This window comes from Aotus nancymaae, unplaced genomic scaffold (genome assembly GCF_030222135.1).
Source record: "Aotus nancymaae isolate 86718 unplaced genomic scaffold, 86718_ANA_hifiasm-v0.15.2.pri h1tg000016l, whole genome shotgun sequence".
Classification (NCBI taxonomy): Eukaryota; Metazoa; Chordata; class Mammalia; order Primates; family Aotidae; genus Aotus; species Aotus nancymaae.
The window spans coordinates 48772439-48790339 of NW_026988428.1; the positions used below are offsets into that span (position 1 = coordinate 48772439).

A 17901-nucleotide genomic window follows, 5' to 3' on the forward strand; every position below is an offset into this window, starting at 1 on the left:
ATAAATAAATAAAAAGTAAATTTCCCTCCAGGAAGAAGAAAATATCCATCCCCCTGGCAGAAATGAACCTTAATGCAGGTAGGCAGCAATTTTATTTTTGTTTGTAATTTTGACAACAATTTTAAGGTATCATTGATTCTGAAATGTATTATTTCTATATTAGAGCTGTTAAAAGGTGAAAAATTGTATGTTTAAAATAAATGGAGTGTATTCTCTACATGCAAATGGAAGGAAAGGCTCAAAAATTTAGCAATGGAGACAAATCTGTTGGATTACATATGTATTTTACAAAATTTCACCATGAGTATGTGTTACACATATTTAAATGTTTACCTTGAGATTCTCATGATTGTCTATTCTATTTGCAAAATTTGATCTCCTCTGGTAATCTATTTTGAATTACTGCCAACCTTTGGTAATGAATCTCAGACAATGAGAATTTTTATTTTTTATTTTTATTTTTTTCTTCTTCTTTTTGTATGTTGATGTATGCACCTTGTGCGTAATAATTACCCACTAGGTACCATCTCTCTTTTATCATCTCTCTTAAAGGCAGTGACTTTGAAGTGGGTGGTGATAACACCAGTTTGCAGAAGAGGAACTTAGGTTCCTTGAGGTCAAAGTAACTTGTCTAACAATTTCTGTTGGAAAGCGGTGGAACTTAGAGTCCAGGCTTATCCTATTCCACCAAACTCTCTAGCTGCCATTTTAAAATTCAAAATAAAGCCAGTGCCAACAATTGTAGACAGACCAGCCACGAGGAAGGGCAAAAAGCACCTTTGAACCAGTTGGTTTCAAAGCTGTCTACAAATCTGGGGTGTATTCTTTCCTGCTGTCTCCATCCTCACACCCTTGGGATGCCATGTCACAAAAGCAGAACGCTTTGTTTTAACAAGATCCTAGGTAATGGAGGCTCTTTCAGATGGTACCTGAGGAGGAGCTGCAAATTCAAAACCAGGAGCCCCTTCTCTCAGGCTGCATGACCCATGTGCATCTCAGCAGAGTAGGTTGCCGACTGAGTGCCTTTGATTCTGCTATTCTCTAGCAGTTAACTTTCAACTACTCTCACCTGGCCCAACCCTAGTCTCTACTCCCAGTTTTAAAAAGAAAAAGGCTTGTGGAAGATTGGAAGTGGGAGGATTGGGAAAGGCTGCATGCCGAGCACTACCTGTGCATCATCACTAGCCTGTGCCTATTCCTAACCCTGCTGCTCAGCACCCTGCTTTACCGCAGGAGCCTCGCCCAGCCCTGCTTTATCTCCTCACTCTGAAGAGGATTGTTGTTCTGTCCCCAAGCACACACCTTTCATTTATCTTTTGGGTCTCACATCCAATTAATTGTTTCACTTTATAGTTTGCAGGCATAAGAGAGTTTCTTTGTTTTTTGAGAGGGAGTCTTGCTCTGTCACCCAGGCTGGAGTGCAGTGGCACAGTGTTGGCTCACTGCAACCTCTGCCTCCTGAGTCAAGCGATTCTCCTGCTTCAGCCTCCCGAATAACTGAGATTACAGGCGCCTGCCACCACACCTGGCTAATTTTTGTATTTTAGTAGAGATGAGGTTTCACCACATAGGTCAAGCTGATCTTGAACTCCTAACCTCAAATGATCTGCCCACTTCGGCCTCCCAAAGTGCTGGGATTATAGGCAGGAGCCACCACGCCTGGCCATAAAGTGTTTATTAAGGAGAAACTTGGGACATTTGAGAAAGGAAGGTGTATTAGTCTGTTCTCACATTGCCATGAAGGGAATACCTATGACTGGAAAATTTATAAAGAAAAGAGGTTTAATTGACTCACAGTTCCACATGGCTGGGGAGGTCTCAGGAAACACAATCACGGTGAAAAGCACCTCTCCACAGGGTGACAGGAGAGAACCTGAGCACCCAGAGAAGGGGGAAGCTTCTTATAAAACCATCAGGTCTCACGAGAACTAACTCACTACCATGAGAACAGGATGGGGAAAAATCACCCCCATGATTCAATTATCTCCAGCTGGTCCCTCCCACAAGCTGTGGGGATTATGGGAACTACAATTCAAGATGAGATTTAGGTGGGAACACAGCCAACCGTATCAGGAGGGATGTGCAACTGGCAGAATTTTAGAGAGAAAGGCCCCCAAGCTGGAGGGCTGGGAGGGCTGGGATACAGAGATGAGTGAGCCAACGCCTCCATCCTGACCAGCTACAGCAATGTGCTACTGCCCATTTTACTTGGGACTATTAAGCTCATTCTTTTCTTGAGGGGAGAGGAATTTTAAACTTGGCAGTTTGATTTATCGGCCTCCTCATAGAAGAAACCTGAAGCTCACAGCTGACGAGTCTGTGCCTGCAGCAGCTCTGAGGGTGGGACCTGGGGGTAATCACAGCCCTGGTGGTGCAGATATGCTATTAGGGGGGCCTTATGGCTGCTCCTTGCCACCCGATACTGTCCTTGTACCAGTGGTTTCTAGGGAGCTTTTGTTAAAAGCCAACATGAAGTGTGACCCACTCCGTGGTTGTCTCCTCTAGCCCAGCCAGTGTGAGTCCTGCCACCAGGAAAAACCCCAGTGGTCCCTGCCCAGCATTCAGAACTCAGACCTGAAGCATCCCTTATCTCTGAGTTCATACCGGGCCCTGTTCCAGGAGGAAGCCCCAGGCCTGGTCAGTTGGAGAATTTTTATAATTTCAGCACTTTGGAAAAGGGCTATGTTTGTTTTGCCTGCCATAGGTCATTATTGTTAGCAGGTGTAGGAAAGGACTTCTGAAACACACCCAATCCTTCCATTGAGAGACCAGGTGGCGGGTGGGGCAGGGTAAAGAGGGATAAGTGGTTAGGAGCATTGTCTCTGGAATCAGAACCATGCTTAGATTTCAGCTTTGACACATACTGGTGGTGATGTGGCCTTAGGCAACTTACTGACATAGTTTCATTTTCTTCATCTTTAAAACAGTAATAATTGTGTTGTCAAGAGAACTCAATGAAATAATGTAAAATGACTACCATGTAACATCACTGTTACTATTTCTAAACTGGTCTGTGAAAGCAACAACTTGATAATATGACTTATTTTTAACATTCCTTTGCTGTTCTTCATTGTGATCCCCTTAACATTTTCAAAACTCTATGCTCACACATAAGACTTCTGAAAATGTATTATCTCTTCAGTGCTTCCTTTTAAAATGATATATTCCCTATTCCAGCAAATAGAAAAAGGAGGTACACTCCTGACCAGCATAAGCTTGATGCAAATACCAGACAAAAAGGGAAAATTCACAGGCAAATTTCACTGAATAGAGAAAATAGCAAAAATCCCAAACAAACCAAATTGGTCAGCAAACCAAATTCAGCAACATGTAGTGAGATTTACACATCATGGCCAAGTTGGCTTTATTCCAGGAATGCAGTCTGACATTAGAAAATCAGGCCAGGCACAGTGGCTCACACCTGTAATCCCAGCACTTTGTGAAGCCGAGGCAGGCGGATCACCTGAGGTGAGGAGTTCGAGACCAGCCTGGACAACATGGTGAAACCCTGTCTCTACTAAAAATACACACACACACACACACACACACACACAAATAGCTAGGTGTGGTGGTGCTTACCTGTAATCCCAGCTACTCGGGATGCTGAGGCAAGAGAATCTCTTGAACCTGGGAGGTGGAGATTGCAGTGAGCTGAGGTCATGCAACCTGATGACAGAGCAAAACTCTATCTCAAAAAAAAAAAAGAAAGAAAGAAAAAAAGAAAATCAGTATAATTTGTCACATTAACAAAATAAATGAAATAAATAATACGATCGTCTCAAATAGATATAGCAAAAGCATCTGATGAAATTAAATGTTCGTACATTCTTTTGCAAAAAATAACTCTTAGCAAATTGGTAGTAGAAGGGAACTTCCTAAATCTGATAAAAGATATTTACCAAAAATGCACAGCAAACATCATATTAATGGTGAATTCTCTGGTATATCCCTTTTGAGTACAGTTTTGAATGCCCAGAAGTTTTGATATCTTCCTTTATTTCTGAAACTTGTTGCTTTTCATTCTTAACTGTTTTTGTTCTTTTGAAACTATATATCCTTTTTGTTTACTTTGAAATGGTATACCTTGTCTTTCATCTTTGATACATGATTCATCTCATTGTTTTCCTCAACTACTGTGTTCATAATGTCTTTCTTTTATGCTCAGTGCTTCTGCTTCAAAAAGGCAAAAATCAAAATGTGATTTTTTTCTCAATGTGGATAACACTGAGATCAGATACCATGTATGGCAGTGTTGAAGAATTATTACCACTGGAACTAGGATAGTGTCATTCATTACAGAGTTGTCAATCTGACTGCAATGGACCAGTTTGTGCATTCCAACAGAAGACATTAAATCTTGAAAATGACTGTCTACAATTAGTCTTGTGTTATTAAAATGTTCCTTAACATCCCTCTAAACATATAAGCTAGTGTAATCTTTGTTTAACCATAGGAGTCTTAAAAATTAATTCATGTGATTACATCTTGTAACAATATGGCTCGGTTGTATGGCGGACGTCCCTAGAAAATAATAGGGAGCAATATAAACAAGAGAAGCAGACAAGAGCGATTATTTGTATGAGCAGCCATGTGGGTTGTTGAATCCCATTTGCAATCTCAAGGAACTAGCCATGAGCCTTGTCGATTGGCCACTTACTCTGTTATTTATTTGTCATTATGAATTCTACATTGTTCTACATTTAATATTAGCCACATCACATTGAAATAAAAGCACATTTTCAAAAATTACATTGTATTATATCTAAATAAATCTCTATATAAAAAATTTATCATTTTCATATTCTATTATGCTTTAATAACATGGAAAAATCAAAATTGCTTTTCTTGGTTTTCCCCAATGACAGGTCAATGTACTTAAAACACAACTTAGTTATAAAACAGAAGCTTATCATAAATAGATATTGGTTGAAGAAATATTCTCTGTGTAATTAAAATGTGTAGAGAAGGCATATTATTTTCATTATGTCAGAAAAAATTTGTACTTTATATTTTGGTATAATAAAGTATATGATATTCTAGTATTAGATTGGTACAGTGAATTCCTATTTACCTGGAATAATTATTAAAAATGTGTCCTGGTAAATTTAATATCAAAGTTACCTAAGAGTTATAACTGAATTAAAAGATAATTTCAGAAAATCATAGCACTAAAACTATAAGCAGCTTAATTTAATCTTTGATGAATTAGGAAACAATTCACAAACTTACAGTGCCTCATTTCATAATGACCCTCACTTATTATAGGATAAAACTAAAAATTCTAGTTATTTGATTTTTTTGATTAGTTGGATTATGAATAAGCAGTGTGTTTTGGAAAGGTCATGAAAGCTGTGTCATATATACTTTCCTGTATTTACCTATTAATCTTTCTTACCCCTGTTAATGGGCATTATAGAAAAGAGAGATTAAAACTTATACCCCATTGGAAAGCAGACTTGAAAATTACTCCAGTTACTCTAAACCAGAGTGTTTCAAAGAATGATCTGTGGACAAGCCGTCTTAGAATTATGTTGGGTATTTGTTAGGTATGCAGATTCCTGAACCCTTCACCAGACTTGCTGAATTGCTGTATCTGAGAAAGACCCCAGGATATTAACAAACTCTCCAAGTAATTCTGATTTTTAAGTTTGAGACCTACTGCCATGCAGTTTCTGAATCTGATTGTGGTATCAGTCTAGGGAGGATCATCAGAGCAGCTCCAAATAATTCTACCCATGAATGTTGATATACGGAAAAAAGTGACAAAGATTGAAATGGGTGTGTTACTTCCCACAGAGTAGAAGAAAGGAAATAATATGTTATGCCCTCAGGCCAAAGGAATTTTAGAGGCAAAGTTGGAAACAGTTTAGAGCTATTTTATTCATGTTGCCAGTATCAATGCTTACTTAGTATATGGGGTTTCCAATATATTTTTCCTTGTCGATATGAAGTAACATGAAATTAGCTGACTCCCATTTGATTCACTTGGAAGATGTTTTGATTGTTTCAATGCTTTGCTTTTACTTCAGATACTATAGTAAATGTCTCTTTTGGGTCTTTTTCCACAAAATGTCTTGAATTTTTCAGAGCTTTGGTTGTGAGACAGTTACATATTTTTATTAACATGAACCATTTTTACTTGCTCTTGTAACTATTATCACTGGGAACACAGTATAAATGGTTTCTAGAAGGAACTCTTGTTTTATTTCATTTTATGTTACCATGAAAAGATAAGTGGCTGATAGTTTATCTGCTCTATTTGTTTTCTCTGTGAGAGTTGAAACACATAAATTGTACTTCAATCATTCCTCCCACCACTATAAAGGGTCAGTCAACAGCATGTATTAAGTATGCTTTACCCTTTGAGGAGTCACAAAAGGATGAAGACTCTCACTTCCTCTGCAAATCTCTTTATTACTATTGAGAATTTAGTCAGTATCCAAGTCCTGCCAAGTTTTTCCCTATATCTCTACTATCCACATATCCAAAAGTGAGCATGGCTCACTTTTGCTCAGGAGCAACCTTTATTAGGCCACAAGCCAGTTGTGAAGGTTGACCTTACTTTCCCTTCCACTTGTCTTCTCCAAAATACCCCCAACAGGCCAGGCACAGTGGCTCATACTTGGTGTAATCCCAGCACTTTGGGAGGCTGAAGCAGGAGGATTGCTTGAGCCCAGAAGTTCGAGACCAGCCTGAGCAACCTGGCAAAACTCTGTCTCTACCAAAAAAAAAAAAAAAAAAATTAGCCACGCATGGTGGTATACACCTGTGGTCCCAGCTACTTGGGAGGCTGAGGTGAGAGGATCCCTTGAGCCCGGGAGGTGGAGGTTGCTATAAGCTGTGATCATGCCATTGCACTCCAGCCTGGGTAACAAAGCCAGACTCTGCCTTAAAAAAAAAAAAAAACAGAAAAGAAAAGAAATAATACTCCCCAAGGATGCAGACTGCAGGTCTTTTGTGGCCTCTAGCTTCACTGTGGGCTGTTCTTGGGCACTGTCAATCATCAATTGTGAATCACAGTCTTTTCCTGTATCTACAAGAGAAGTGAGTGGAAACCATATCTCTTCTCCTTGCTGCTTTGACCTTTCAGTCTCCACAAAATTAGACACCAGGGCCTGGCGAGGCAATTCCAGAACAGAATTACAAAGTAGGAGAGAACAGGGTTAAAGTTTTGCAGCTCTACTTTGGATTTCCCCTTGCAACACCCAAGGGTCTTATGGTTTCAGACAGAGAGTCACCTTCCTGAAAGCTTTTGCTTGACCAGCCTGTAGGTTCAAGTTATTACTCCAAATGGATCCCATTCTTTGAATCTTTCAACTGTCCCTACACCTCCACTGAAAGGAGCCTTATAGTCTGAGCCCTTCTTCCTTCCTACTCATGCCATACACTGTCAATCAAGAAAGGCCACAGGCTTGAGCTGAGAGAACTATGGGGAAAATATCCCTGGTTGTGTGTCTGTGTGTGTGTGTGTGTCTGTGTTCATGTGTGTGGGTTGGGGGATGATGGGTGAACTGACTGTGGGCCCTCCAATCCATGTTTCTATTCAGTATTCTCTCCAGCAGGAACTCTGACCCTATAGTTCCTTAGCTAACCAACCCATACATTAAACATGCACGTGCACCCACATATACATATTCATATACATTATACAGTGTAGTATCAAACCTGTAGTGAGAATCGAATATAGCCATAATATTAATAAGGCTCATGCCCTGGTTGGAAAATAAATAGATCTGGAAAGAAAACTGACATCTTTACTGATCTCTTCAAGATCTTCAAGAGAGCTGGACTAACAATGAATTTGTCTCCATTTCACACTGGTCACATTACACAAGTTTTTTGTTTGTTTCAGAATCTGTCTCTGATGGAAATATGAGGACAGGGATGGGAGTGAGTTTACCAGTTTCTCTCTAGGGCTACCAGATTTTGTGCATGAAAATATGGAATGCCCAGTTAAACTTGGATTTCTGGTAAACCATGAATAATGTTTTAGTGTAAGTTTGCCCCATGCAATACTTAGGATATACATATACTAAAAAATGTTTTTGATTTTTATCTAAACTTCAAATGTATCTGGATACTCTGCATTTTATCTGGCAACTTTATTCCTACCCTATCTCCTTGTTCACTGTTACCATTTAGTCTAGGGGTCCTCATCATCTCAAGTCTGGGTATCTGCAATACATACCTGGGTGAGCTTCCCAACACTACTCTTCTTCCGATCTGCCCCACTGCCCACTTTTTAGAAACTATTTTCTTTCTTTTCTCTCTTTCTCCTCCCTCCATCCCTCCCTCCTTCTCTGTCTTCCTTCCTTCCTTTCTTCTCTCTCTCTTTTTCACTCTCTCTCTCTCCTCTTTCTTCTTTCTTTTTTTTCTGACAGTCTCTCTGTCGTCTGGGCTGGAATGCAGTGGTATGATCATGGCTCACAGTAGCCTTGATATCCCAGGCTCAAGTGGTCCTTCCACCTTAGCCTCCCGATTAGCTGGGACTACAGGCACATGCCATCAACCTGGCTGATTTAAATAAAAATTTTTTTTCTTGTAGAGATGGGGTCTCCATCTATTGACCAGGCTGGTCTCAAACTACTCAAGCGGTCCTTCTGCCTTGGCCTCTCAGGGTGCTAGGATTACAGGCATAAACCACCACACCTGGCTAGAAGCTACTTTCATTAAGTTCTCTTCTACTCAAGAAATGATGATGACTCCTATTGCTTTCCAAATTGGCTTCCAGTCAGTGTGCATCTATATACCACAATTAAAAATTTTTAATTTAAACTTTTTTCTTCTTTCACACTCCACATTTTGTCTGTCGGCAAATCCAGTGGGCTTCTCTTTCCAAATATATCTGCAATTTAATCACTTTCTACCACCACCACTACATATTTTCTACTCCAAATCACCTCCTGTCTCACCTGGGTTATTTCAAGACCTCCTAACAATGTCTGTACAAGCCTTATCAGAATAGCCAGAGTTATTCTTATGTGAGTCAGATCATGTCACTGCTGCACTGAAAACACTATGATAGCCTCGTCTCACCATGAAAGCCCAAGTCTTTATAATGACCCATAAGCTCCTACAAGATTGCCTCCCAGGTCACAGCTCCTAATGCTCTCCCCAACTCCTCACTGCCCTTTTTACGCTCTACTCCCTAACCTGGCCTCTGGGATGGGCCTCCTACGGAGCAGTCTGCTTTCACCTGGGGCGCAGCCTTTTCGCTTGCTGTTGCGTTCTCTCCCAGATATTTGAATGCTTGTTTTCTTCTTTCAGGTCTTTACCGTCACTTCCCCAACACTTTTAGCAGTACTACTCTTTAACTTACTAAATGTTTTACTGATTTATCTTGTTTACTGATTTATCTATCTAGCACATAGCAAGCATTTGGTAAATATTTTAGTGAATGAATGAATGACTGCAAAGATGATTTTCTTGTTAAAGATATTTAAAAAATTGTGTCATATATTTTGATGGCAATTCTAAAAGTGATTTTTCACAAAATAGTTTGAATAATCATTAAATGTGTGTGTAGTCTTCTAATAGAATTGCTTTGAGGGAGTTAAAAATTTTAAAAACTTATAAAAATAATTACTGTTAATAACTTTAGATATAAATATAAAAAGTAATTTTGAAGAAAAATATGTTGAAGAGATTACTAAATCTGAACAGATTTCTTTAAGAGGTAATTATTATTACAAACATTAGACTGAGCTTTGAAGAGAAACTATGAATCATGAGTCATTTAAGACAGGAAATCATATCAGATAAGGCTTTAAAGGCAAAGAGTGACTCTGTAGTGATTGAAAGTTGGGAAGCAATGATAAAAATTAATATTAGGACTATGTTGATATGTATTAAGGACTTACCATGTGCTAGCATGGGGTTCAGTGCTAAGCACCACGTGTGGTAGGTACCTTTAGTTTTCCATTTTATAGACAGAAGTATCAAGGCTTTAGAGAAGTTTCTTGTCCACTGCCCACAGCTTTCATGGTAGAAGCCACACTTGGATAGATTTGTCTAATATCAAAGCCCAAGTCCCTGACTCCTGAGTGGTGATTGGGCTGTAATAGCAGCTTGTAGGGTGAAAATCTCCTGAGGCACCATTTTGGAGAGCAACATGCCATTTTCCAGGAAACCTAACACAGCCAGAGTTTCCTCTACCACTGGACAAGATTGTAGCCATTTTGGCTGAACAACGGATAAAAGAGCTGATCTGAATTTAGGGCCAAGTTGTTTGAAAAATACACACCTTTAGAATTGGACATACACACCCATAGGGTGAGATGCTGGCAATACAAGAAGCACTTAGGAACACAGACTGAGTAAATAAAGAGCAGAATCAAGTCTCCTATCACAATGCTTTTGTACCATTTAAAATGTTAATTCTTCCCATTGCCCTGGGTGTGTGTGTGCGGGTGTGTGTGTGTGTGTGTGTGTGTGGTGTGTAGTTGATTTTGCCTCTTCTGCTTTATATTATAAAACCTTGGCAAAAGCCAAGCAGCTTTGCTGGTCTAGAGATGATTACTTAATTCTTTATAACATGGAAAATTTTGTTAAATATTTATTACTTACTGCGGCATATCCAAGGCAAAATCTGGCAGAGTCAGGCACCATGTCAATCACAGGAGTACAGAGACTTCAACTTTCTCCGGAATTAATCAACAAAAGGGTTAGCTTCGACTTTGACAAACGGAAAATACCATAATTGGAGATGCAGCCAAATCACTTCACTATGAAAAGAAGGAAAATGGTCACGTTGATTTGGTCTTCTCTCTGCTTAGGAGTCCCACCTGATTTCCTGGTAGTGAGTGCTTATTATGTTAATGTACTTGGTGACTGTGGGCTGGATGGTGTCATGGCAATGGAGATCATTTTTCAGAATCTGAGAGAAAAATTCAGGCATCTCCCTTAGCCGGTCAGTATTGATAGTGTACCCCCCACGTTGCTGAGAACAGTTCTTAACCCTATTCCCATTGTAGCGCACTGAGGCAGGAGGCATGCTTCTATCAGTATAAAACAGTGTTCTCAGGGGTAAGAATAATAACCACCCACTTTCCACTATAGAAAAGCAGAATTTGGGGAGTTTGTATTGAGTGTAGTTTGAAGAATTATATCCCATTAAGAGGTATTACTCTCGCTCTTCAATTGAGCATTAATTGGTTTAGAATAGTGGCACTTGTTTTCCAGTCATTGGCATCCACCTAAGATGCTTCTTGGGATATGTGAAGTGGGGGTTGTCCCAAGGCTTTGTGCACTGACTAAGGGGATTTTATTAAAGATCTGAGAAGAGCACCTTGGCGAGGTTACAGCTTAGATGCCTGTCATGTTTACCTATTCTGTTTTAAAGAGGCTGCCCCAAGCACAGCCCTATAAAAAGATAGCAACACAGTCTGTTTCTTTAGGATAGGTGACCATGTTCTGTTGGCACGTGACCTTTCCATCTCAGCCACAACTGAAGAACTTGCACCTGGCTGGGGGGTGGCCATTCTATAGGCTGCTCTGTGGCTTGTGAGACAGACTCAATATTAAGAATAGTGATAGAATCAGATTCTTCCCCCTGGGGCATTTGGTTATGAGATATATGGAAAGAGTTGGCACCTGGTTGTGGGAGCAGAAGTGGAAAGACAGGCAGAGAGACAAAGAGCTGTGGTTGTGCAACTTGAATTATTCTGTGTTCTGAAGACATTTCATGAGTTGCAGCTGTGGTATGCCAGAGCTGGCTCTATGGCCCTGAAAACTGGCTGTGTGCATCCCTTCCCAGCCCTGCCCTCAGAGACATCTGGTTGGTGGGAGTATTTATACCATGTGAATTGGTTAATGCTGCAGATCAGGGCTTCTATCCCTTTCATCCAGATCGGTTGTTAAATGTTTACCAGCACACCACTGGGTTGGGGGAGGGATGGTGTAGGAAGCAGGCAGAAGCAGCTACCTCTTCTGGGTCTTTTGCCTTAAAATCAATGTGTTGAACGGAATATGGTAACATGATTGTTATTAAGACTATAATAATGAAGACATTTAAAAAGTATTGTGAAATATATGATTAAAATATCAGTAGTTAAACTACAAAACTCACAGGAATGCGGTCAAGAGGGTGGTACCTTTCCTGTTCCCCTAGCTATCAAAGGCACAGGCCCCACCCACCATGCCCACAAAGGATGATCTGACAAGCCAGGTAAGCCAATGGCCTTATTTCCACATGTATTCTTTACCTCGGTTATTTGAGGTAACCCGAGTGCATACCAGTTACTTAAAACCACAAGAGCCCAATGAATACAGTTGTTGAATGCCACCTTTTTTTTTTAATGTAGAGAAAATAAGACAGATTAGTATGGTAAAAGTATATATACACTTTAGAATGAGGATTTAATTCTGATACTACTTCACCTCTTCCTGGTAGCATATTATTTATCTATGCCTCAGTATCCTGAGCTGTAAAATAGGGATAAAAACAATCTCAGAGATATTTGTAAGGATTAAATGAGATACCAGGTATAAAACATCTAGCACAGTGTCTGGCACTTATCATGCACTCAGTAACTTTAGTTCTTTTTTTGCCACACTTAGCATATTTATTCAAGCTTTTAGAATAGCTGTTGGCATTGCTGATAGTGATGTCAGCTATGTTGATAAAATGAACTCTCTATTTTTACTAACATGAATTAGGTTGTAATGATATTGCATTCTTTATGATTTTGTGTTTTTGTACGTAAGGTTCTTTGCTAAAATATTTAAAGTACAGTAATAATTATTACAATCCTTTGAAACATGCTTTACACTTAGGGAGCTCCTATATTCTGGTCTACAAATGGCTGTGCTCATTTTATTTTTGTTTTTAAACAAACATTTGGACTATGGGCAAAGAACTTTGTAAGGTGTTGTGGGGGAAGTAGAAAAACAGACACTTATGTAACACAAGGCTATAAAAAAAGAGGAAACGGAGGGAATACTGAAGAGTTTCTTGAGTATTTCTTTCCAACTACCTAGGTTCTAGGTACCTAATTGAATAGTCATATGTTATGTGTCATTTAAATCCTTCATTCATTGCACTACAATTTAGCCATCATTACTTTATCTGGGTCATCTACTCTTAGTCCCATTGTAACTGCCAGTGCATTAAGGGTGAAATTTGCCCATTTGCCGTATGTAATTCACAGGATGTGGTGTTTTTCAGTACCAGATGTTTTGAGGGGAGCCACTTGGAATGGACTGTTTTTTGGCTTATGTGTTTTAATACTTTGCCAGAATTGAATTTGTTTTGAAACAACGTTTCTGATTTTCAGATATAGCATTTTCAAACAAATAGTGTGATTTACAAATTATCATCATTTTAGTTTATGTTTAAATAATCCACACTCTAAATCTGTTTGACATTTACCCCTTAAGTATTTTGGATCAATAAATCATTTCTGTAGCATTTAGCATCTTAAAATGTTCATAAGTAATTACTTAACATCCTACATCTCCAGGTCCTGCCCCATTAGTTTGAGGGAAAAAATATATTATAGGAATTAAGACATAATTATGTTGTCTCGAAAGCTAAGGGTCATTTGGACTTGATTACCCAAGGAATTATCAGTGCCAAGGAAAAGTCAGGCAACTACAGGCTTGGGCCTGTAATTAAACATCTAGGACAGACATTTTGTTCATCAGAAGTGGCACCTTCTGAATGAATTACAGCACTGCATTTTAGACAAGCTACAGTAAATACAAAACTAATGTGTGGAGGGGGCTGGGGGTGGAGATGAATAGAGATTGGAGGTGGAGAGAAAGACCGGTGAAAAGCATTTTGTTGTGAAAAACTTACTCAGCCAGCCTGCCTGGGCTGCATATACAATGTTCAAATATAAGTTTGGGATGAGCCCCTTTGCAATTCTGGCTAAGAACACACACACACACACACACACACACACTCACACTCACCCCTCCTCTGCTGGAGAGGGCCGGTTCACCTGGAACGCAGGAGGCTGGTTCTCTGTATTACAGCTAGTGCTTGTTCAGTATGTACAGGAGGCCAAGTGACTAACTGGCTGCGCTGCTCCTGCCTTACTCTCCCACACTTAGAGAAGTATTTGCCACAACTTTTTATCCCCTCACCCCCAGCGGTCTCAACCCCTGACACGTCTTCCCACAGGCTCGCTGTCCGGTCTCTTCGTGTTGGTTTGTCCGTCTCCCACTCCTTCAGGGGTCTCAGGTGGAACACGCCAGGTGGCTCTGCTCTGGGATCTCGAGTTGGAAAGAGATGCCTGCCACCTGGCAGAGGGCGGCCGGCAGCCCTGGGGCGTTAGAGGAGGAGGAGGAGGAGCAGGAGGACCGGGCAAAGGAGGAGGGAGTTGGCGGCCGCGGAGCCCCGGGCAGCGGGCCCCGTCCGCGGCCGCCGCGCTCCACGGTCCTCCCTCGCTCTTCTCCTATGCTCATATTTGGACTCGGCGGCCCGTGCCCAGGAATTTCCCGTCATGCCTCCCGCCGCCCCGTCCGTCGCCCGGAGCCGGGGAGGGAGGGAGAGAGGTTCGGACAGCGGCGGCGGCTGCTTGGCCTTTCCATGAGCCCGCGGCGGACCCTCCCGCGACCCCTTTCGCTTTGCCTCTGCCTCTGCCTCTGCCTGGCCGCGGCCGCGGCTCTGGGAAGTGCGCAGTCCGGTAAGTTCGGGCTCCCCTCCTCACCTCACCCCTCCCACCCCGACCCTGCCACGTTAGGGTGTGACCCGAGCCCAGATCCCCTCCACGCCCCTTCGGCCTTCTCCGGGGACAGCCCCTGCCTCTGCCGAGAAGGGGAGCAGAAGGTTTGCGCCCCGCGCCTGCGATGAGGGGCCGAACGGAAGGAGGTCAGGGCTGGCTTCTCCCCCACCCGCCGACGGGAGGCGTCTGGCCGCCTCACTGACACCTTATCCCGTCCCGGGAGCAAGCCTGAAACCACGGGAGCCTCTCGCCAGGCGCGGGCCCCTGAGAGAGCGATCTGGCGTGGCAGCCCGCGGGAGCCAGGAGAGGGGGCCATCCCGAGCCCTCTGCTCCGTGCATCGGCCCGGCCAGGGTTGCCGCTCAGATAACGGGCCCGGGGCGTGGGAACTGGGGCTCCAGGCCTGAGCTTTTCGCCGTGCGGCTCGGTGGGGACTGGGGCTCAGGGCCGCGGGCGGGCGGCGGGGAGGGGCACACCCGGGGGCGCACCCGCCGCTTGCCCTCCCTGCGCGGCTGCCACGCTGCTGGGCCAGGCTCCCGCGGGCTCGCCTGGCATTCAGGCCAAAATCGAACAGAACCCTGAGTTTGCCAGGTACCAGTTTTGTTTTTGAATAGAAAAAAAACATCCAAGTCTGTTTTTGAAGTTTTACACTGGACTATTTCAAGTCTAACTATGTGAATGAAAAGTGCTGTTCCTGCCTTATTTGGCTTCAGGCTAATAGCTATCGGAAGTGGCAATTCTAAAGTCGTTACAGTAAGATGTTATAAGATAATCTTCTTGAATCACGTGGAAAATATTAGGGGGAATTTAATATCAGATTATTATTTTAAAAATCAATTATTTAAAAGTACAAATGTAGAGTTAAAGGTAAATGTGAAATTGCACGGACTTTTACATTTGTGATGTGTAGTCATCAAAGCTTCTTGCTTCTTAATTTTATCTGGAGTGGAAGAACATAAATTATAACTCCTTAGAGCTGAGACTACTTAGGAGATTTTAGTTTGCTTTTGTTTTTGCTATCAATAGATTAAATTGTCAAATAAGCTATGTCAAACTAGGACTCATAAATTATGACTGACTCTATGAAGCATAGATTATATTCAGTACTCTCTGGTTTATCTCTTCATATTTTCATTTGCAGTACTGGTGGCAAAATTGAGTTTCAAAGACAGTTTTGTCTATTAAAAATCTTCAGGGTTCATATAACTTATAAAATTGTCAGTTCAGATTAATGGCAGATATTTACAATATTTAACTTGATTAAATTTGTAATTTGTAAGTAGTAATTTGAGCAGTGATACCAGTTTCATGTTTGTTTCTGCATAGTATTATTTTTCAAAAAAACACTGCTTTTTATAGATTCATATTTTAGGTGTAACTTCAATAGCACTTCTTGGGAAATACAACAGGTTCTAATTTCACATTTTTATCAATAGATTTCTGAAAAATACTGTGCTGGATAGTGAAGAGTGGATTTTATTGCCAGGAAATATATGTATGCTTTATTTTTCCTTAGTGATGTATTGACTTACCTAATACTTGTGGTGAAATGGCCTTCAAAGACCAAAATCAACTGTAGTGGCCCCTTGCCAATAATTTTGAACACCAAGTTCATATTTGGACCATTGAAACATATATTCTTTTAATTTTAGTCCCAGTTGATATAATCAGTCTAATTTCTGATGACTTTTGTTAGTGCCCTATATGAATATCTGGAAATTTTTGTATTAAGATAAGTAGCTCTTTGCCATTTAGAATTTTGTCACAGTGCCTAAAATTCCTGTCTGCCAAGGTTGCAGCATACAATGTAATTTAGATTTTGAATCAACACATTGCTTGTTTTTAAAAGTGCTTGTTTCAATATTTTAACTAAGATGTTAATCTATTAAGTCAGAAATCCTTACTGTTTTACACAAGTCAAAAGAATATCCAAAGACTATCTCAACAGTAAGATTAATCAGTTTTTCTAATACATATGCCATTTATTAATTAAAAATAGATTTTAAGGCCACATGTGGTGGCTCATGCCTGAAATCTAGCACTTTGGGAGGCCAAGGCTGGAGGATCACTTGAACTGAGGAGTTCAAGTCAGCCTGGGCAACAAAGGGAGACCCTGTCTCTACAAAAATTAAAAAAAAATTAGCTGGGCGTAGTGAATCATGCCTGTGGTCTCAGCTACTTGGGAAGCTGAAGTGGGAGGATTGCTTGGGCCAGGGAGATTGAGGCTGTGCTAAGCCATGATCTCACCACCGCATTTTTGGTTCTGTCATAATCTGGTCACAATCTCTTTAATTTATCTGCACCTGTATAATTTATCATAGTTATGGATTTGGTTGATGAATTTGATTCCCATGTGTAGCTTCTTTCTTGGTAAAATTATTAAGTTGGACCATTTCCATGTCTCTTCTAATTCCAAGATCCTATAATACTGTTTTTGTTTATATAACTCTGCAGAGCTACCTACTACATGTGGTTCAAAATTCTGGTTGTCAGCCTGTGACTTGCTATACATGTCAAACTCATCTACCATAGCCAGATGTGATGAGTGTGGTCCAGCTTTGGAGAGTCCAGATCTGTCTCAGAATTGTCTTAATACCTGGAATGTGCACAAAGATATATACATACCTGGATGGATTCCATGTTAAGCTTCTATTACTTTGTCTTCCTCATCTAATAGCAGAAAGTGCTGATTATGTCATAGGGTAAATACCTAACTGCTTTTTGGAGATAGTTAAGCCCAGGCCTTAAGACAGTTTGATATTCAGTTTTGTTACTTAGGTCTGGGTTAGGGATACCACCAGAGAGCATCCAAACATTCCTGTGGTTGGAAAGGCTAGTTATCTGGGAGCATTCCAGATGAAATAGCCTATAATGGGTTGTCAACTTTTGATCTTACCTCAGAGAAGATTGAATTGGATCTACCTATCTGATTTAGCAGAATTAAATTGGATTTGGATAGGAGGGTAATCAGCTATTTAATTTGCCACTTGTTAGCATTTCTTATTGCTGTATCTTAAGGATTTACTTTGAATATTCTGTATTTTCTCTTTCCTGGGCATAATAGATTTCCCTTTTAAAATGCTCAGTGCAGTCCCTAATCCCTGTTCATGTATTTATTTGTAAAGTATGCTGAAGTCATATTTATGGCTTTAAGGGAAATACAAAGAAGGAAAGTATGGAAAAGATCAGTAATGCATCAAGCAATCTACTTTATGAGAAATTTTGGTTACTTCT

The 17901-nt window shown here is 40.8% G+C and overlaps 1 protein-coding gene and 1 long non-coding RNA gene across 3 annotated transcripts in view; one reads left to right on the top strand and one right to left on the bottom strand.

The window, feature by feature from the left end:
* Positions 1–3596: 3596 nt before the first annotated feature.
* Positions 3597–14153, bottom strand: LOC105711992 (uncharacterized). The gene is made up of 3 exons (XR_001106216.3): positions 13915–14153; positions 10567–10724; positions 3597–3685 (listed from the first exon to the last, which is right to left on the bottom strand). It is a non-coding gene; the product is annotated as an uncharacterized LOC105711992 (long non-coding RNA).
* Positions 14154–14510: 357 nt separating this feature from the next.
* Positions 14511–17901, top strand: part of MSRB3 (methionine sulfoxide reductase B3) — a 186150-nt gene continuing 182759 nt past the window's right edge. The window contains exon 1 of one of the 2 annotated variants that reach the window (XM_012444910.3): positions 14511–14630. In XM_012444910.3, coding sequence (XP_012300333.2) covers positions 14534–14630 — 97 coding nt within the window. In that variant the 5' untranslated portion in view covers positions 14511–14533. The remainder of the gene's footprint in view (positions 14631–17901) is intronic. The other variant, XM_012444913.2, reaches the window with a different exon arrangement.